The sequence below is a fragment of the Antechinus flavipes genome, chromosome 6 (assembly GCF_016432865.1).
Source record: "Antechinus flavipes isolate AdamAnt ecotype Samford, QLD, Australia chromosome 6, AdamAnt_v2, whole genome shotgun sequence".
Taxonomy (NCBI): Eukaryota; Metazoa; Chordata; class Mammalia; order Dasyuromorphia; family Dasyuridae; genus Antechinus; species Antechinus flavipes.
The window spans coordinates 140,457,079-140,476,479 of NC_067403.1; the positions used below are offsets into that span (position 1 = coordinate 140,457,079).

A 19,401-nucleotide genomic window follows, 5' to 3' on the forward strand; every position below is an offset into this window, starting at 1 on the left:
AAGAAAATTCCAAACTTTTCCTACTCTGTAAGAGGAGACTAATTAAGCAACTTTCATAACATCTGAAAAAATAATCTTATAACTAAATGACGGAAAATAACAAAAAATACGTTTATTTGGAAAACTAAGATAAATTTCACAGATATTACTTTGCTAATTATTCAGATTATTCAAAATAAAAAAGTCTGATTTTGATTTACCTTATTTTGTTTTGCTACTATTACAGGAACTGGACCTTAGATGCTTGGTCAGTAATTCATAAAGGTATTATTTGGTTTTGAATTAGATTACAAGTTTTGAGAGAATATGTTTAACCTTTTCAGAAGGAAGCATAGTCCTATATAAGCAATATTCTGAGATGACATTTTTAAACATTCTCATTGGCTGATAAATGGATTTAGCACACAGTATAAGTTATATTATTTGTTAGAAATAACAAAACAAACTAATTCTGATGCTCTTAAAAGCCCTGAAAGTAGTGATTATCTATGTGAATATCATATAATATGATGACAATAACTATAGAATGTAGTTGTCTATGCTCATTAATTTGCTAGATACTGATATTTCAGTAGTTTGAAATCAGAGGAAGAGATAACCCATCCAATACATTTATTTTTTTTTCTTCCACACCAATCTTTTAATAGCAGATTTTTATAAACAAGTTAGGTAAAAAGATAACAAGGACAGGGAAAACCCCTCAAGTGAAGCCTGTGTGAGCCAAACTCCAGCAGAAGGAGCCCACTCTGTGCCTGTTGATGGCCGCGGCAGCAGTAGCACTGTCCAGATCTTCCAAGCAAAATGAGGAAGGGAAGTTTCTCAAGTCGAGGAATACCAAAGGCCTTTGGAAACAGAAATGTCAGCAGGAGAAGGATAGAGTCTCATTTAAAAAAAAAACACTGTGTGTGTGTGTGTATATATGTATATATTAGGTGTAATCTCTATGGAAATCATTCAATTCATTAGGGACACATTTGAGAGCAGCGCACTCCTTTCCATTTATCCTAGTGTGCTCCTGCTGGATCCACTGGCTCATAGGTCGGGGGCTGGGATTTGATTGGATTTTTTTTCCCCAGGTGGGAGAGGTTGGCATAGACATTCAAGAATTGGCTAGAAAAATCCTGCTCCTTTATGCCTCTTAGTCTACTTGTTTAATTTTCTTTTTCTTTTTCTTCTCTTTCTTGAGGGATACTGAGGCAGTGTTAGGATCTTGAAAATGGACTTCTTTTTTTTTTCTTATTCTTTTTGTCTTTGTCCTTTTTCTTCTTGTCAGATTTCTTTTTATGCTTCTTTGCTTTTTTGGTCTTGGTACCTAGCATTTCTCTACTTTCTCCCACTGTGACTGTAACATTTCCATCTAACTTCCCTTTGTTCTTCTTGGAGTGATGCAGCCCTTTTGATTTCTTTTCTTTAGCATCACTACTGACTTTTTCTTTCTTTCCCACCTGGGAAGCTCCAGGGTTTTTTAATTTTTTTTTGTAAAGTCTCCCCATCCTTATGGATTTCCCCCATCAGCTTCTTTTTCTTGCTCTTGGGGGCTTTAGCAACAGGGCCCTCCTCAGTCAGTTTTCGTTTTGATTTTGACTTCTTGCTCCCCCTGCCTGGCTTTAGGGATTCAGTGCTCTTTTTCTTCTTCTCTAGTTGTGGCAGGTCATTGAGAATTGTTATTCCCAAGGCTTTGGAGTCGAAGAATGTACTGTTAAGATCTGAGTTCTCATTAACGTTTGAAACCGGGTGCTGAATTAGAGAAAGGAGGTTGGAAGGAGCCATAGTCTGCATGGGATTCTGACAGTTGTTCCCCTGTTTGGGCGAAGTAGTTCTACAATTGATTGCTCCTGGTTTGAACCCCTTTCTTATCATCTGACGCCGGAGACAGTGATCTTAAGTGCTTTTCCCATTTGGTGAGGATTCTCTATTGATCCTATCTCACTGTCCATCTTAGAATCACTGCTGTCATCCTGAGGCCTTTCTTTGGAAGATGCTGGCTGAACTGGGCCTGCAGAGGCAACTGCTTCAGGTCTTTGCTTTTGATATGGCACCTTCCCAAAAGGAAAAGTCTTCCATGTTCTCTCTCATTTAGGAGACATATAGCTGGAGCCAGCCACACAATTGAATTTCTTTAGGAAACTTAAATGTATTTGAATAGTGTGTGTGATCTTGCTGCAGAGACATTTGGTTACTAATCCTTGAGGAGCTTTTTAAATTGGTCATTGGAGATATTCAAGCCATTTGCTTGTCTGGCAATGCAGTAGGTGTCTTCTGTAGCTGGGAAGGCTCTATAATTTCGTCTTCACTAGAATCCTCAGGGTTCTCTGTCTTCACAGAAGCTTTGCTCTTGGGGGAAAGACCTAGACTTTGTGTCTGCTTTGCTCTGATTGCATCTGGGTCTTCTTTATCATTCTTTGTACCATTGCTAGCAGTCATAGAAATGCTGTCTTGGTTAGCTGTGGCTTGGGTCCCCTCAGCAAACTTAGATTTCTTGTCCTGCTTAGCTGTTTTGTTCTTGTCACAAGTGGTCCTTTGGTAGAGGTCTTCTAGCAGAGGCTGGATTCCTTGTCTGGCATACTGACTGTACAAAGGAATTTTGCTTAAGGAATCAATTAAGTTGGACTCGATCAAAGGTGGCAAACTCACAGCCTGGGAGGTTACTGTTCCCTGCTCCTCAGAGGCAGATTCACTAGTGGAGTCTTCACTACTAACTTCAGGCTGGTCAGTGTTGGGTAAACAAGTTGTCTTTTGGCACATGGGGGGCACTTTCACCATGCTGATCTTTATTGTAGGAAGAGTTGGATATTGGGTATTAGGGGTCACATCATTCTCACCCTCAGATGAGCTTTGTTCCTTGCTCTCTGATACTTGTCTCTTCCTGGGAACTGTCCCAGCTTTCGTGGCGACAGCAGCCTTGTCAGCTGGACTACATTTGGGGTTGACAAAAATCAGAGGGTTTTTAATCACCTGGGCAGTTGGCAGTTCTCCATTGTTACTCTCGGATTTCTAGTTCCAGGTAGGATCAGGTGCAGCCAATTGCTTGTCTGGCAATGCAGTAGATACTTTCCTTACATTGTTCTTGACAGTTCCAGCTTTCTCATCCTTCTTCCCTGATGAAACCTGCTCAGGGGATGCAGAGCTCACCAATTCGCTTCCAGACTTGTCACTGCTGCTGGAGCTCTCCTCTGACCCTGAGGTTCCAGTGCCCTGGGCCAGAGGTCCCACTGGGTTTGGGGAGATGGAAACGCAGACTTCCTAGGGACTGGTACAGGCTCGCTCTTTCTTGCTGAGGTTGCAGTGACCTCAGGAGTTTTCATTATAGTTTTTATCTGCATTGAGATGATCTCATCTTCATTTTCACATTCCTTGCAGCTATCAGAAGGCTCTTCTGGGCTTATTGGCTCGGGATTTTGTGGCCTTGGAGGAAGGTACAGGTTTTCCTGAGATTGGTATGCTCCTGCTCTTTCTTCTAGAGGTTGTATTGATTTGGGTACTTTTCATAGCAGTTTTTATCTGCCCCTGAGGAATTGGGAGTTCTCCACTTTCTGTGTCCTGATTGCTCTCTGATGATGTCTTTTCTACAATGGTGACAGGGGCTGCTGGCTTCTCAGCAGCTTTGCCCTGGAGGATTTGCACAGATGGCTTTACCTCCTCTTCATTCTCTGACCCCTTATTGCTTTCAGAAGTGTCCTCTGGTCTTTCAGGTCCTGCTGCTTTGGCCTGGAGGGGAACAGACCCTGATTTCCAGGGAGCTGAAGTAGATACTCTCCCCTGAGTGTCCTTAGTGGAGAGAGGAGTGACAGGGGCCCTTTTTCCTGGAGGAGTATCAACTTGTGAAACTTTCTTTGTGGGTTTTGCCTGTCTTTGGGTTTCAGGGTTCACCACTTCATTGCTACTGCTGGAGCTCTCTTCTGAGCTACTGAAATCCACCTTCATGGCCTGAAGGGAGAGAAGTGCTGACTTTTTTTTTTCATAATTATAACTTTTTATTGACAGAACCCACACTTGGGTAATTTTTTTACAATATTATCCCTTGCACTCACTTCTGTTCCGACTTTTCCTCTCCCTCCCTCCAATCTCTCCCCCAGATGGCAAGCAGTCCTATACATGTTAAATATGTCACAGTATATCCTATATACAATATATGTGTGTAGAACTGAACAGTTCTCTTATTGCATGGGAAGAATTGGATTCAGAAGGTAAAAATAACCCGGGAAGAAAAACAAAAATGCAAACAGTTTATATTCATTTCCTGTTGGAATCCTTACTAACTGCTAACCAATTAGAGTTGATCTAATCTTACAAGAAGATGTTTTGGCCAGAACCTGAAACAAAGTACTAAGTAGAACTAATCAAGACAAGGCTTGTGTTCCCACCTTTACTCATTGGAGTCCACAAGTATGCTAGCTTCACAAAGTAGACTTTCTAACTTCAAGGGAGTCCACACCTCCCTTAAAGCTCATTGGGCCAGAGAGCACTATGGGAGAAAACCCATAATCCCATTCTCTCAGAAGAGGCAGATAAAAGGCCAGCGATGAGGGATCTATGGCAGAATACATTTTTTCCTCTTGGCTGGCTGATCGCGCTGGACTCGAGAGGAACGACTCTGGTGCAGAGAACACTTTGATGGATTTCAGTGGAGCTATGCCAGAAGCCCTCTCTCCGCGGCAAGTTGGTGGCTGGGCTCCCCAGAAGGAGATAAGAGAGACCTTCCATCTCTGTCTTGGTTGGAGGCAGAAGAAAGCAGAGGCAGAGGCTGAAGGACAGAACCTTTGGATTTGGAAACATCCGAAGGGCTCCAAGCCTCTAAACCGGCTTTGCCTTGAGAAGAACAAGAACGCCAACATTTGAACTCTAACATTTGGCGCCCAATGTGGGACTGTTCTTCATTCCCTGTGGCAAAACCGTCCATTCATATCTTTTATAAGGCTCAGCTAAATTGACACTGGGCACCGAAAAGGCAAATCTCTTCATATCCTCCTTATCCAGAGGAATGGAATAGAAACAATCCTTGATGTCTATAACCCAAAGAGGCCATTCTCTAGGAAGCTGAGTAGGAAATGGAAGTCCAGGCTGAAGAGTTCCCATAGTTTCCATCTGTTCGTTCACTTTTCTTAAATCAGTGAGCATCCTCCATTTTCCCGATTTCTTTTTTACAACGAACACTGGTGAATTCCAAGGACTTAGAGAAGGTTGTAAATGCCCTTGTTCAAGCTGCTCCTGTACTATATCTAATAAGGCCTGAATTTTATCGCTACTTAAGGGCCACTGTTCTATCCACACTGGTGTATCAGTTTTCCATTGGATAGGAACAGGTGAAAAAGTGTTGGCAGGCCTTCAACAGCAGCCCTGCTTAAAAAACCGAAGTACTCATTTTTAACCCCAATTGTTGTAAAATGTCTCTTCCCCACAGATTGATGGGGATTTTTTCAACTATAAAAGGAGTAAAAACTCCTGTTTTGCCTTCAAAAGTCCATCTCATAGGGGCAGCACTAACTTCAGCTGCTATTGATCCTCCTACTCCAGACATATAGGTATCTGCTTTAATCTTTGGCCAGTGACTGGGCCAACTGGCACCTCTAATAACTGTACGATCCGCACCTGTGTCTACCAATCCTTCCAATGGTAGGCCATTTCTATAGATAGTGAGCATAGGTCGGTTAGCCGTTACTGCTGCTGTCCAGTATATTCCTGGATTTTGTGGTCTGGAGTCAGAACCTGGGTGACTATCACGAGGCTGCTTATTAGGATTCTGTATGAGTAAACCTGATGCTACTACGTCTCCTGGGTGATAAGTCACACATTATCTACCTGTATTAGTGACTGGGATATTATCTACACATTCCCCAGTTTCCCACATCAGTGTGTGGATGGACACTGTTTTGTACACACAAGGAGGTGAAATGGTCAAGCCTACTGTGCCTGGAGGTAGGGGATCCAAAGGCTGGAGAGGAACAGATTTCACCTCTCCAGGGGGTATCTCAGTTGTCCCAGCTGCATACAGCTCTATTCTCCCCAATTGTAATTCCCTTCTGCCATCAGGTTGCTTCCTGGCTGGTTGACTGTGTAATCCCCTTCTCCCATCATATGACTTTCTGGCTGATTGGTCATGTCTGGGTACTGGGCTTCTAGGCACTCTCTGGGTGCACTATTGGCTGCCATCATGCCCCAAGTGTTTTTTGCCTTGGGCCCTGGGGCTGGGCCCCTCATCCTGTTTCCCTGAATCTGTCTGCATTCTGAGGCCCAATGGAAGCCTCTGTTGCATTTTGGACATGGGGTTTGGGGTCTTGTTCTCCCACCTTGTTTTCCCATTCTATCTCTATACCAACATTGAGCTTTCAGATGCCCTACTTTTCCACACTGAAAGCATCTACGAGTCTCTCTGGAAGTCCCTTGCCAAGAGGGACTCTGTCTTCTCATGTTTGGATTTTGGGAAGTCTGCATCATGGCCTGGCTATAAAAGGCACCTGTGCCCACTGTGGCACAGCGTCTTATGAGCTCCTCTAAAGGAGCATCCTTGCGCAGTCCTAGTATAATTCTTCTGCAAACCTCATTAGCATTTTCTTTAGCAAGTTGCCTTATCAAAATGTCTGTTATTGCATTTTCTCCATTTGTTCTTATGATAGCTGTCTGCAAACGTCCCACAAAGTCAGCAAAGGGTTCATTTGGCCCTTGTGTTATTTTTGTGAAGGCCCCCCCCCTTGTCGTCTTTATTGTGAAGAGAAGCCCATGCTTTGATAGCATTATCAGCAATTTGCTGATATGCTGCTACAGAATAACCAATTTGTGCTGCGACATCTGCATAAGGACCTGTACCTGTTAGTAGGTCACAGGTGATTGCCGTATGAACTCCACTTTGACTATTTTGTTGGGCTTGTATCCTACAGAGCTCACTATATTCAGAAAGCCACAAGTAGTTCTGTCCAGGTTCTAGGCATATTCTTGCTATCGATTTCCAGTCATTAGGGGTCAAGATTTCAAAAGACAAATTTTGTAATAGCATCTTAACATAAGCTGATGTAGCCCCATAAAGAGTGCAAGCTTTTTTCAGGTCTTTGAGGATTTCTATATCAAAAGGTGAGTATCTTCTACTTTCTTGACCTGAAGAATTAAACTGTTGAATTACAGGAAAAATGTGGTGTTGAAATTCTGATACATTTTTCCCTTCTTCTCTGGCCTTAATTAGTCCCTTTTGCAATCTACTCATAGGAGCAGCTGGATGCTGGAGGGTAGGTGCTGGATGCTGGTAGGGAGGTGCTGGATGCTGGGGGGGAGGTGCTGGATACTGGGGGGGAGGTGCTGGATGCTGGGGGGGAGGTGCTGGATGCTGGGGGGGAGGTGCTGGATACTGGGGGGGAGGTGCTGGTGCTGTCACTGCCTCCCCCACTACCCCTCCTCCCTCCATCCCGGAGGGTGGAGTTGATGAAGGAGAGTCAATTACCTGCTCCTCAGGTGGGGCTGAGACTGCCTCAGATTCACCCCACCCTTGAGCCTCACTTAAGTCTCCCTGCCCTGTGGGGATATGGCCATTAATCTGTTCTTTGTCTTCCTCCTTTATCTCAGGCTTCCCCCTTTGGCTATTCCTAGAGTTTTTTTCCTTTTCTCCTAGAACAAGTACGGTATTTTAAGGCCATCTGTATCGTATTGTATAAAAAGAATACTTCAATGGAAACTGAACGAGGACCATTTTCATTGTAATATGCGGAGAGCTGTTGACCAACCAATGCCCAGTTTTTTAGAGAGATTTTCTCTTCCTCTAAGAGCCAAGGGGAGGTGCGTTTTAATGTAGCCAGAAGTCTAGCTGCCTGTCCCCAAGTTACAAGTAGCCCTTGATCTTCTATCAGCTTAAGCAGGCTTTCTATAGCACCACTCCTGGGTGGGGCTGGGGTTGGGGGGGTTGGGGTGGGGGATGGAGAATCTTTACCTAGGATCTGTCCCATTTCAGCCAAAAAAGGTTGTACTCACTCAGTTCCTGGTCACTGGAGACTTCTTCAGTGAAAGTAGGGTCCTTAGTTCCCACGCTTGGGCGCCAAATGTTAGAGTTCAAATGTTGGCGTTCTTGTTCTTCTCAAGGCAAAGCCGGTTTAGAGGCTTGGAGCCCTTCGGATGTTTCCATCAGTTCATGTAAGTCTCTCTAAGCCTCTCTGTAGTCATCCTGCTGGTCATTTCTTTTTTAAATAGCTTTTTATTTACAAGATATATGCATGGGTAATTTTACAGCATTTACAGTTGCCAAACCATTTGTTCCAATTTTTCCCTTCCTTTCCCCCACCCCCTCCCTTAGATGGCAAGATGACCAATACATGTTAAATATGTTAAAGTATAAATTAAATACAAAATAAGTATACATGTCCAAACCATTATTTTGCTGTACAAAAAAATCAGCTGGTCATTTCTTACACAACAATAATATTCCATAACATTCATATACCACAATTTACCCAACCATTCTTCAATTGATGGGCATCCATTCATTTTCCAGTTTCTAGCCACTACAAAGAGGGCTGCCACAAACATTCTGGCACATACAGGTCCCTTTCCCTTCTTTAGTATCTCTTTGGACTATAAGCCCAGAAGTAGAACTGCTGGATCAAAGGGTATGCACAGTTTGATGACTTTTTGAGCATAGTTCCAAATTGCTCTCCAGAACAGCTGGATATATTCACAATTCCACCAACAATGTATTAGTGTCCCTGTTTTCCCACATCCCCTCCAACATTCCGCATTATCATTCCCTGTCATTTTAGCCAATCTGACAGGTGTGTAGTGGTATCTCAGAGTTGTCTTAATTTGCATTTCTCTGATTAATAATGAATTAGAGCATCTTTTCATATGGCTAGAAATAGTTTCAATTTCTTCGTCTGAGAATTGGCTGTTCATATTCTTTGACCATTTATCAGTTGGATAATGGCTTGATTTCTTATAAATTAGAGTAAATTCTCTATATACTTTGTTGTTGTTGTTTGGGGACAGCTAGGTAGCACAAGTTTCTAAAATACCAGGTGTGGAGTCAGGAAAACTTTTCATGAGTTCAAATCTGGCCTTAGATCCTTGCTAGTGACATGTCCCTTTGGCAAGTCACTTAACCTTTTTTACTTCATTTTTTTCATATATAAAATGAGCTAGAGGCGTAAATTACAAACTTCTCTACTATCTTTGGCAAGAAAACCCCAAAAGGAGTCACAAAAAGGAGTCACAAAACAACAATAACAATAATATAATGCAGATAGGTAATGAGCTGGGCCTAGAACTGATTTATTATGGGAAAAAATTGATTAGATACTATTTGGAAAAAGTGTACAATACTTTTAATTATACTGTTTTAGCTATTGTTCCACCAATCTTTTTCCTTAACTGTGGTTTTCTTCTTTAAAATATAATGATCCTCTCTGGGAGCAGGTTTCTTGGGGAGGTTTTCTGGAGGCAGCCTTAGTTTCAGTTAAAAGTAATAATCACCCAAATGCAGGTGCTAAAAGTTCAGATCTTTTATTGCTTCCTCCAAAATACCCCGGTTAGTTTTTCTTAGAGGCCTCTCTCTCCCCTTGGTTCTAAAAGCTCTTGCAGCTTTGTCCTTTGCTTCTACCTCTGCTTTCTTCAGCCTCCAGCCAGCACAAAGGTGAATCTATCTTGCCTCTGAGAGAGGGCTTCTGGCTCTGTGTCTGTCCCAGAGTGCTCCTCTCCAACTCCTGGGAATGTTCCAAAGTAAAACTCACTAACCCGAAGCTAAGAGCCTCTTTATATATGATTTCCCAAAGGCTGACTCCTCCTTCTGGAGACAGGGATTAAGAGAGGTGTGAATTCGGATATCTCATACTAAACCCTGAAATCTCCCAAATGCGTGAACTCCAATTAGTACTTAAATACATAAGTGAGCTAGAGGATTTGCTAAATATAATGCTAAATTAGCACTTTGTAAGGATTCCAACACTTACCAACAGTAGTTTCTAGTTAATATCATGAATCACAAAGCATCAAGATCTCAGAAAAATCAAAATTTCACGTAACCTAAAGGATAACAGAATGAAGAATGGCAGTACATGTAGGTTGTAGGATTAAACTGATGATGACATATAATAAAATCACACAAAAAAAACAAATTATGTAGGACAGATATAAATGGTAAAAGATATATCATGTAATGGGAATAAGAAATAGCAGATAGTGACATTTGAGTGGCATATTGTACTCTTGAGATATTAAGAATTTTTTGTCTTTGGAACACAGTTGTTTCTGAATACCTAAATATCTATCTACTTATTATCTACCTATCAATTTATATCATTCCCATCCTCTACCACCTAAAGTTTCTCTTATAACAACAACAAAATTAAACAATAAAACAAACACATTGATAATGTCTAACAGTATTTTCAATATTCCAAAGCCATATTCTTCCAATTCTTCACTGAAAAAGGAAGATGGATTTCATTTTCTCTTCTCTGAGCTCTTGTTTGGTTATTAAAATTATACACTATTGTTTAACTTTATTCTTTTTAAATTTTATTTACATCTTCACAGAAATAGTACATATTGCTTTTTTGGTTCAGTTTATTTCATTGTTTCATGATAGTATTGCCATAGTTTCTAATATTCTCATATACATTAGATTCTATGATTTATCCATATCCATTCACATTCCATAATTGTTTAGCAATTTACAAAAATTAGTGGACATGTACTTTGTTTCTTTCTTTGTGTGTTTTAGTTCTTTGTTATTGTGAAAAGAGCTGTTATGGATCTTTTGGGATCTATGGAATCTTCTTTCTGTTTCTCACATCTAAGATCTATAAGACTAGTATTAGGATAATTGGGCCAAAGAATATGAACATTTTAGTTTCCTTTTCACATAATTCTCAATTATTTCACAGATTGTTTTGTTTAGGTTTCAGTTCTTGTTATGTTATAGCAACAAATTTATCTTTCTATAGATTTCCAAACATTTACTTTGTCATCTTTGGAAAATTTGCTGGAATATGTGATTCTTCTTTGAAAGTTGTTTATTCTATTGCTGATTTATCTATTGGGGAATTTCCCTTGATTTTGAAAAAAGGGATCATTTCTTATATATGATAGCTAACATAAATATAAAATTCATATTTCAGAATTTTCCAATGTATATACTTTAGTTTATTTACCTGTTTAAAGTTACTCCCAGCTGAAGTGAAATAGTATAACTACAAGCTTAGAAATCAAGAACTGAGTTTGGAGAACAATTGAGTATAGTTTGAAGTATAGAGTTTCTGAGGTGGATTTAAGGCTAAGAGTTGATACTTTAGTCAGTGACATTTAGTTGATCCCAAAGAGACTTTAGAGTCAGTCAAACAGCCACTAAGGACTATGCTAATATGCTAAAGGGGATGCAACTACAAGCAAAAGAAAGATAGTCCCTACAATCAAGGAGTTTATATTTTAATGAGAAAAATACATAAAGGGGGAGCTGACAAGAGAGATAATTTGTGAAGGAGAATAATAGAGAAATATGGGTTAACTAGCCATTAATTCCATGGCTAATCTGGGACCCTTTAAAAATGGAGGTTTTAGTAAAAACTCACCCCTGGTTGAAGGAAGTAAGTTAATTTTTTTTTTTTGCAAAAAACATTCTTTTTAACTTTTTTATTTATTTTTAAATAGCATTTTATTTTTCTAAATGCATGTAAAAATAGTTTTCAACAGACATTTTTGTAAAATTTTGTGGACCAACTTTTTTCTCCTTTACTCCCTCAACTCAGCTCTCCCAAAGATAGCAAGCAATCCAACATAGTTAAACGTGAGGAATTCCTTTAAACATATTACCATATTTGCCATGCTGTATCAAAAAATAATCAAAACAAAAAGGGGGAAAATATGAGAAACAAACAAACAAAAACATGAAAATATTATGCTTCAGTCCACATTTACTCTACATAGTTTTTCTCTTTTGGGTTTATTATTGTACCTTGTGAACCTAGCCTATTCCCCTGATCAATTATTCTATTTCTGAACCAGTAACAAATGGTTTTAATGAATGTTGCTTTATAATATAGTTAGATCTGATACAGCTAATCTAGCTTCCTTTGCATTTTTTTATTACTTTTCTTGCCAGTCTTGACTTTTGATCTTCCACATGAATTTTATTTTTTTCCTAGCTCTAAGAAGTAATTTTATGGCACTTTGATTAATATGACATTGAATAAATTGATTAATTTAGATATAATTTTCATTTTTACTATACTAGCACAACCTACCAATGAGCAATTGTTTAGTTCTAATTTTATTTGTGTAAAAAGTATTTTGTAATTATATTCATATAATTGCTGGCTTTGTCTTAGCAGGTAGTATATTCTGGCTAGCTTTCTGGAGGTCCTCCAAATGGATCTTGGTTTCAGCAGAATAATCACCACAAGAATAGTTGGGAATAAAGTCCAAAGTCTTTATTATCTTTTTCACAATCTGTTTCTTTCCCCTGGGGCTGCCTCTTTCTGGTGGACCTTTAGATGGGCCTTGATCTTAGTGGAGGAATGCAGGAGGTAGGAGAACTACCAGGATGGTGGGAGATGGAATGTCTCTTCCAGTCCTTGTTGGCTTTTATATACCTTGTTGTAATTACATCATTACAGCACACTGATTATGTGTGAACTTAGATAACCATTACATCACCATGCTAAGTTCTAAGTATATCTGTAAACTAGAGAACCATTGCCTCATCTATTCCACTGAGTTAACCCCTCGTTGTAGGATTAAATCAATCATACTGAGCTTTAAGCATATTTCTCTAGATTTCTGGCCCATTATATCTCCCGATTTCTTTTGTTTTAGAACATAGGTGGTCCACCCTCCCTGACTTCTCAGGGAGGGGAGAACCCCACAAAGGAGGTGATCACTCCCTCTCTGACTTCTCAAGAAGGTATATGAAAACACCAAAAGAGAATGGGGAGTCAAACCAGATTTTGTTTGCAGGTTTCTGAAGGGTCTCACTTGAAACAGGTATACATAAATCCATCAGCCTGGGAGGTATTATACAAGCATATGGTAATATAACTCAGGCTAGTAGTGATGTAACAAACAACATGAATCAACATAATGATATAATCAACAATATGAATATACATACCCATAAGTCCTAGAAGGAGGGTATATAAATAACAATCACACATACACCTCCTTCAGCAGCCAAGATATAATCCAAAACCAATCTGTTGTCCATTACTTCACGTTTCAGAGAATACAATGATTCCTGCAAGTTTTGAAATCTTGCAAAAGTCCCATCATGTATTAGGGAATCCAATGATTGCTGTAGATTTTGAAGTCCTGCAACAATCTTATCATGTCTTAGGGAATCCAATGATTCCTAAAGGTTTTTAAGTGCTGCAACAGTTTTATCAACAACTTTTCATCTCAGGGAATCCAATGATTCCTGCGGGTTTTGAAGTTCTATCACAGTCTTATCAACATTTTTTGATGTTCATGAGTCAATTACCATACACATTGGTTAACAGTCATATTAATATGTTAACATGTTTCAGTGGAACATGTTAACATGTTTCAATGGAACATGTAGTCAGAGATGGAACCACCCTATGTTTCTTGAGTTTTCTCATTTGTTTCAAGATTTTTCTCTTTTTCTGTCTCTTTCCAATGGACAAGGTGTATATATGGCTTGTTGGTACCAATCTGATTCCTTCTCCATTTGTAGAGATAAAAGCAAACCCTCTCCCCCAAGCAGTTAATCTATTTGGTCCTTTCTACTCACCCCTTTCTGGATCTTTCCACATAACCTGGCGATTATCTAAAGATAGTGGAACTGTTCACACTGGACACTGTACTTCTGATGGGTTATAAAACCTGTATTCTCCCCAATTGTAATCCCTTTCTCCCATCAGGCTGCTTATTGGGTGATTGATCCATATTGGAGTACTGAATTTCTAAAGACTCTCTAGGTGTAACCTCCGTTGCCATCAGGCCCCATCTGTTTTTTGCCTGGAGCCCTGAAGCTGGGCCCCACCTCTGATTTCCATTAGTCAATCTACATTCTGATGCCCAATGAAAGCCTCTGCTGCATTTTGGACATAGGATTGGGGGTCTTGTTCCCTCACCCTATCTTCTCACTCTGTCTCTATGCCAACATTGAGCTTTCAAATGCCCTACTTTACCACATTGAAAGCATTGATGAGTCTCTCTGGAAGTCTCTTCCCAAAAGGGACCCTGTCTTCCCATGTTCAGATCTTGAAAAGTCTTCCTCATAGCCTGTATATAAAAGGTATTTGTTCCCACTGTGGCACAGCATCTTATGATCTCCTCTAAAGGAGCATTCTTGTCTAGAGCTAGTATACTTCTTCTACAAACCTCATTAATATTTTCTTTAGCAAGTTATCTTATCACAATTTCTATCTTGCTATATGTTCACCAATTGTTCATATGATAGCTGTTTGCAGACATCCCACAAAATCAGCAAAGTGTTCATTTGGACCTTGTGCTATTTTTGTGAAGGCTTCCCCTCTATCTGAGGGTGTGCCATGCTTTAATAGCAGCAGCAGCAATTTGTTTATATGCTGCTATAAGGTAATTAATCTGTGCTAAAGTGTTTGTATAAAGATCTGAACCTGCTAGTTGATCAAAAATGACTGGTTTATGAACTCCAGGTTGCCTATTTCATTGGGCTTGTATTCTACAGAGTTTACTATACTCAGAAAGCTGCAACAAGTTTTGTGCAGGTTCTAAATATGTCCTTGATATAGATTTCCAATCATTAGGGGTTAAAACTTCAAAAGCCAAATTCTCTAATATCATCTTAACATAAGACAATGTAGACCCATAAAGAGTGCAAGCCTTTTTCAAATCTTTGATAATTTCTAAATTAAATGGAGTGTATTTTTTTCCTTGACCTGAAGAGTCAGATTCTTCAATCATAGGGTACATTTCTATTTTTAAATCAGATATGTCCTGTCCTTCATTTTTAGCTTTAATTAGTGGCCTTTGTAATTGTCTCCTAGAGGATGGACAAAGCTGCTGCATGGGTGGTGCTGATTGTGTCACTGCCCCTCCCATTCCTTCTCCTTCCTCCACCCAAGAAGGGGAAATTGAGAAGAGAGGGTCATGAAATGGAGAATGCCCTAATGACTCCTTCTGTGAAGCACCACACTCCTTAATTTGATCAGCACTCTACTTAACTCCTTTGTTGTCTAATTCTTCATGCTTTTTAGCTGCTTTGTCAGTACCATCCCCCTTTTCCTCTTTCTTCTTTTTCCTTATTCTAAAACTTATGTAATTCCTTAAAGCCAATTGTATTATGTTGTATATATAGAATGTTTCTTCAGGAATTGAATTAAGATCATTATCATAGTAAAATTTCATTAGTTGCTCTCCCACTTGTTTCCACTTATCCAACTCAAATTTTTCTTCCTTAGAGAACCAAGGAGATATCTACTTTAATTTTTCTAAGAGTCCAATGATCTGCTCCCAGGTTGCAATCAAACTGCCATTTTATTAACCTAACTTTGGTTTCTACACACTTCCCCTAGGGTGGGGAAGGCTCTTTTCTAAGCATTTGTCCCATTTCAGCTGAAACACTAGTTTAACCCTTACCAGAGTTTTCTGCTTGTCTATTTTTGTACTCACCCTATTTCCAGATCATGAGGACTTCTCCACTGAAGTCATGATCCTGTCAGTCGAACTGCTGAGTGTAAAATCTTTACCCCCATGTTGGGCACCAAAATTTAATGTTTTGGCTAGCTTTCTGGAGGTCCTCCAAATAGGCCTTGGTTTCAGCAGAATAATCACCACAAGAATAGTCAGGAATAAAGTCCAAAGTCTTTGTTATCACCTTCAGTCTTCCAGTCTGCACCAGCAGTCTCAGTCAGCCAACCAGTCAGCAGCCTGCACATCCAAATGTAATGTCCTGCTTTCTAGAGCCCCCAATTTGGGGGTGATAAAACATAACCTTGCTTTCTAGAGTTACCACACTGGTGTTGATTAAAATATAAGTGTCTAGACTAGCTTTCTGGAGGATCTCGGGAACCAGCCTGAGTCCTTGGTCTTAGTGGAGAAGTGATGAAGGTAGAAGAGCCACCATGAGGCTGATCAAGTCTTCTCTTCTGTGGCTGAATTTGTCCCCAGTTTATATGCTCTATTACAATTAAATCAATTCATCATACTGAGTATAAATCATTATATCACTGGGGAACCATTATTTGTCATAAGATTAAATCAATCATACTGAACTAGAGAAATACTAATCACCATGCTAAGTACTAAATATATATATGTAAACTAGATAACCATTGTCTCCTCCATTCCACTGAGTTCACACCTTGTTGTAGGATTAACTCAATTATACTGAGCCTTAAGTGTATTACTCCAGAGTTCTGGCCCATTACAAGAAGAGTTCCAAATATTTTATATTGTCTACAGTTATTTTAAATGACATTTCTCTTCCTATCTCTTATTACTGGGCTTTATTGGCAACATAAAGATATTTTATGTTCTGCAATTTAACTTATGTTGTTAGTCATTTGTAGTAGTTTTTCTTTTAGCAGATTCTTTATGATTCTTTAAATACACCATTCTGTCATCTTCAAAAAGTGATAGTTTTCTTTTCTCATTATCTATTGTAATGCCTTCAATTTCTTTCTTTCTTTCTTTCTTTCTTTTTTTTTTGGTTATTGCTAAAGCTAACATTTCTAATACAATGCTAAATAATAATGCTGATAATGAGTAAACCTGTTTCATCTCTGATCTTATTGGGAATGAGTCTAGCTTATTCGCATTGCAAATAATGCTAGCTGATGGTTTTAGATAGATACTATTTGGCATTTTGAGGGACAGTCCATTAATTCATATGCTCTCTATTTTTGATTTTTTTTTCAATTAGGAATGGGTGTTGTACTATGTCAAATGCTTTTTAGAAACTATCTTTACACAAGATGGACAAAAGACAAGAAAGCCCTGAACTCTCCTTAGTTTCCCTTGAAATCAATGCTAGATCAAGCTTCTGGATGTATTCTGAAATGACAGAACCCACAAAATTTCAGAGTTTACTTAAGGTTAACTTTAGGTTAATCTTGGATCTTGGAAAGACTACAGGAAAAATCTGACTCACTTGGAGTGGGGAGTGAACACTTCCTGCATAGGCATGACTGGAATCTAGCAGTAAAGTCTTTTATTTACTTACTGACCAGCAATGTTAGCCCCCCTCCATCCTAAGTCAGAAGGTTCAATAGCTTAGGAGGCCCACTCTGAGTCATCAGAAGGCAATTTTGAGCCCTAAACTCCAGTATAAGAGGAAGAACTAAGCCACTTCAACCAAACATACGGGAACAATGAGCAGTAATGTCAGCCCCAGCATGGAAAACATGGAAAGTTTCCTATCTCCCTGCAAAAGAAGTTCAAGACAATCTCACATATGCCATTCTTCTCCCTTGTACTTCCATGAGACCTGTAATCAACTTTTTAAAGAGAGCAAGAGTATAAAAAGCCCCAACCAGAGAAAGCTATGGCAACAGGGAAGAAAAGAATGCAAAACCAGAAGATGCCAGAAATGCAAAATGTTTACATGTAAAGTATCAAAGGTGAATATAAATTGCTACATAGAAAAATAATCCACTGGAAAAAATAATTCTTTTTAAAGTTCAATTGGCCAAATGAAAAAAAGAGGTAAAAAAGGTAAAAAAAAAAATTCACTAAAATTTAGAATTGGACCAATGGAAGTGAATGACTCAATGAGACATCAAGAATGAATCAAATGTGAAATTAAAGTCATCTATAGTTATGTGAAAAAATATCGAAATCACAATTGATTAGACAAATGCAAAATTAAACAACTCTGAGTTATCACCTCACAGATCTCAGATTGGCTAAGGCAACAGGAAAAGATAATGATAAATGTTAGAGGAGATTTGGGAAAGTACTAATGTATTACTAGTGGAGTTACAAAATGATCCAACCATTCTGGAGAGTAATCTGGAACCATACTCAAAAGGGTATAAAACTGTATATACCTTTTAACACAGAAGAGTCATTACTTGGTCTGTATCCCAAGGAAATCATAAAGGAGGGAAAAGGACCCACATGTACAAAAATGTTTGTATCAGCTCTTTTTGTGGTAGCAAAGATTTGGAAAATAAGTAGATGCCCATCAATTGAGGAATGACTGACTAAATTGTGATATATGAAGATAATGGAATATTATTGTTCTATAAAAATGATGAACAAGCTGATTTTAGAAAGGCCTGGAAAGATTTACATGAACTGATGCTGAGTGAAACAAGCAGAAGTACGAATACAAAAATGTGTGATGATCAATTACAAAAGACTTGTTTCTTCTCAGTGGTTCAGTTATCTGAAGTAATTCCCAATAGATTTTAGACAGAAAATATCATCTGCATGCAGAAAAGAAAACTCAGGAGACTGAATGTAAACCAATACATACTATGTTCACTTCATTTTTTGTGTGTGTGTTTTATCTCTCCCATGGTTTTTCACTTTTGCTCTGATTTTTCTCTCCCAACATAATTCATAAAGCAATGTGCATTAAAATAAATTTTAAAAAAGAATCAGTCAAATAAAAACAAAACAAAAGAAAAAAATTGAAGAAAATGTACATCTCACTGAAAAAAAAAAATGACCTGCAAAATAGATCCAGGATTGTAATTCTAAGAATTATTGGTCTACCTGAAACTATTGAGGCAAAAAGAGCCTGGACATCATCTTTCAAGAAATCATCAAGGAAAACTGGTCAGATATCCAAGAAACAGAGGACAAAATAATGCAAAATCCACCAATCTGCTGAAAGAGACTTCAAAATGAAAAATCCAAAGAATATTGTAATTTAATTCTAGAATTGTCATATCAAGGAGAAAATGGTGCAAGCAGCCAGAAAGGAACAACTCAGATATTAGAAAAGCCACAATGCAGAACCTAGCAGCTTCCACATGAAGGATCAGAAGCCCAAGAATTGATATTCTGAAAGGCAAAGAAGCTTGGACTAAAACCAACAATCAACTACCCAACAAAATTGGGCATTATCTTTTGGAGGGGATGATGTACAAATGGGGGATATTCAATGATTTTTGATAAAAGGACTAGATCTGAAGAGAAAATTTGATCTTCAAATACAAGATTCAAGAGAAGCATAAAAAAATAAAAAACAAAAAAAAAGATTATTTAAAAGTTAAGTTGTTTTACATTCTTATTCTTGCAAACGCTATTTTTGTCAAGACATGCAAAAGGAATATACATAGACAGAAAGTATGAGTATAAGTTGACTTATTATTATAGCTTTTTATTTACAAGATATGTGCATGGATAATTTTTCAGCACTGACAATTGCAAAACCTTTTGTTCAATTTTTCCCGTTTCCCTTTATCCCTTCCCCCAGATGGCAGGTTGACCAATACACATTAAATATGTTAAAGTATAAGTTAAATACAATATATGTAT

The 19,401-nt window shown here is 38.7% G+C and overlaps 1 protein-coding gene across 1 annotated transcript; it reads right to left on the reverse strand.

Annotated features, from left to right (window-relative positions):
- Nucleotides 1–915: 915 nt before the first annotated feature.
- On the reverse strand, nucleotides 916–1,860 carry LOC127541450 (treacle protein-like). The gene is given in 2 exon segments (XM_051966709.1): nucleotides 916–1,488; nucleotides 1,490–1,860. Coding segments are annotated over 2 exon segments (657 nt in total). The 3' UTR covers nucleotides 916–1,202.
- Nucleotides 1,861–19,401: the final 17,541 nt, after the last annotated feature.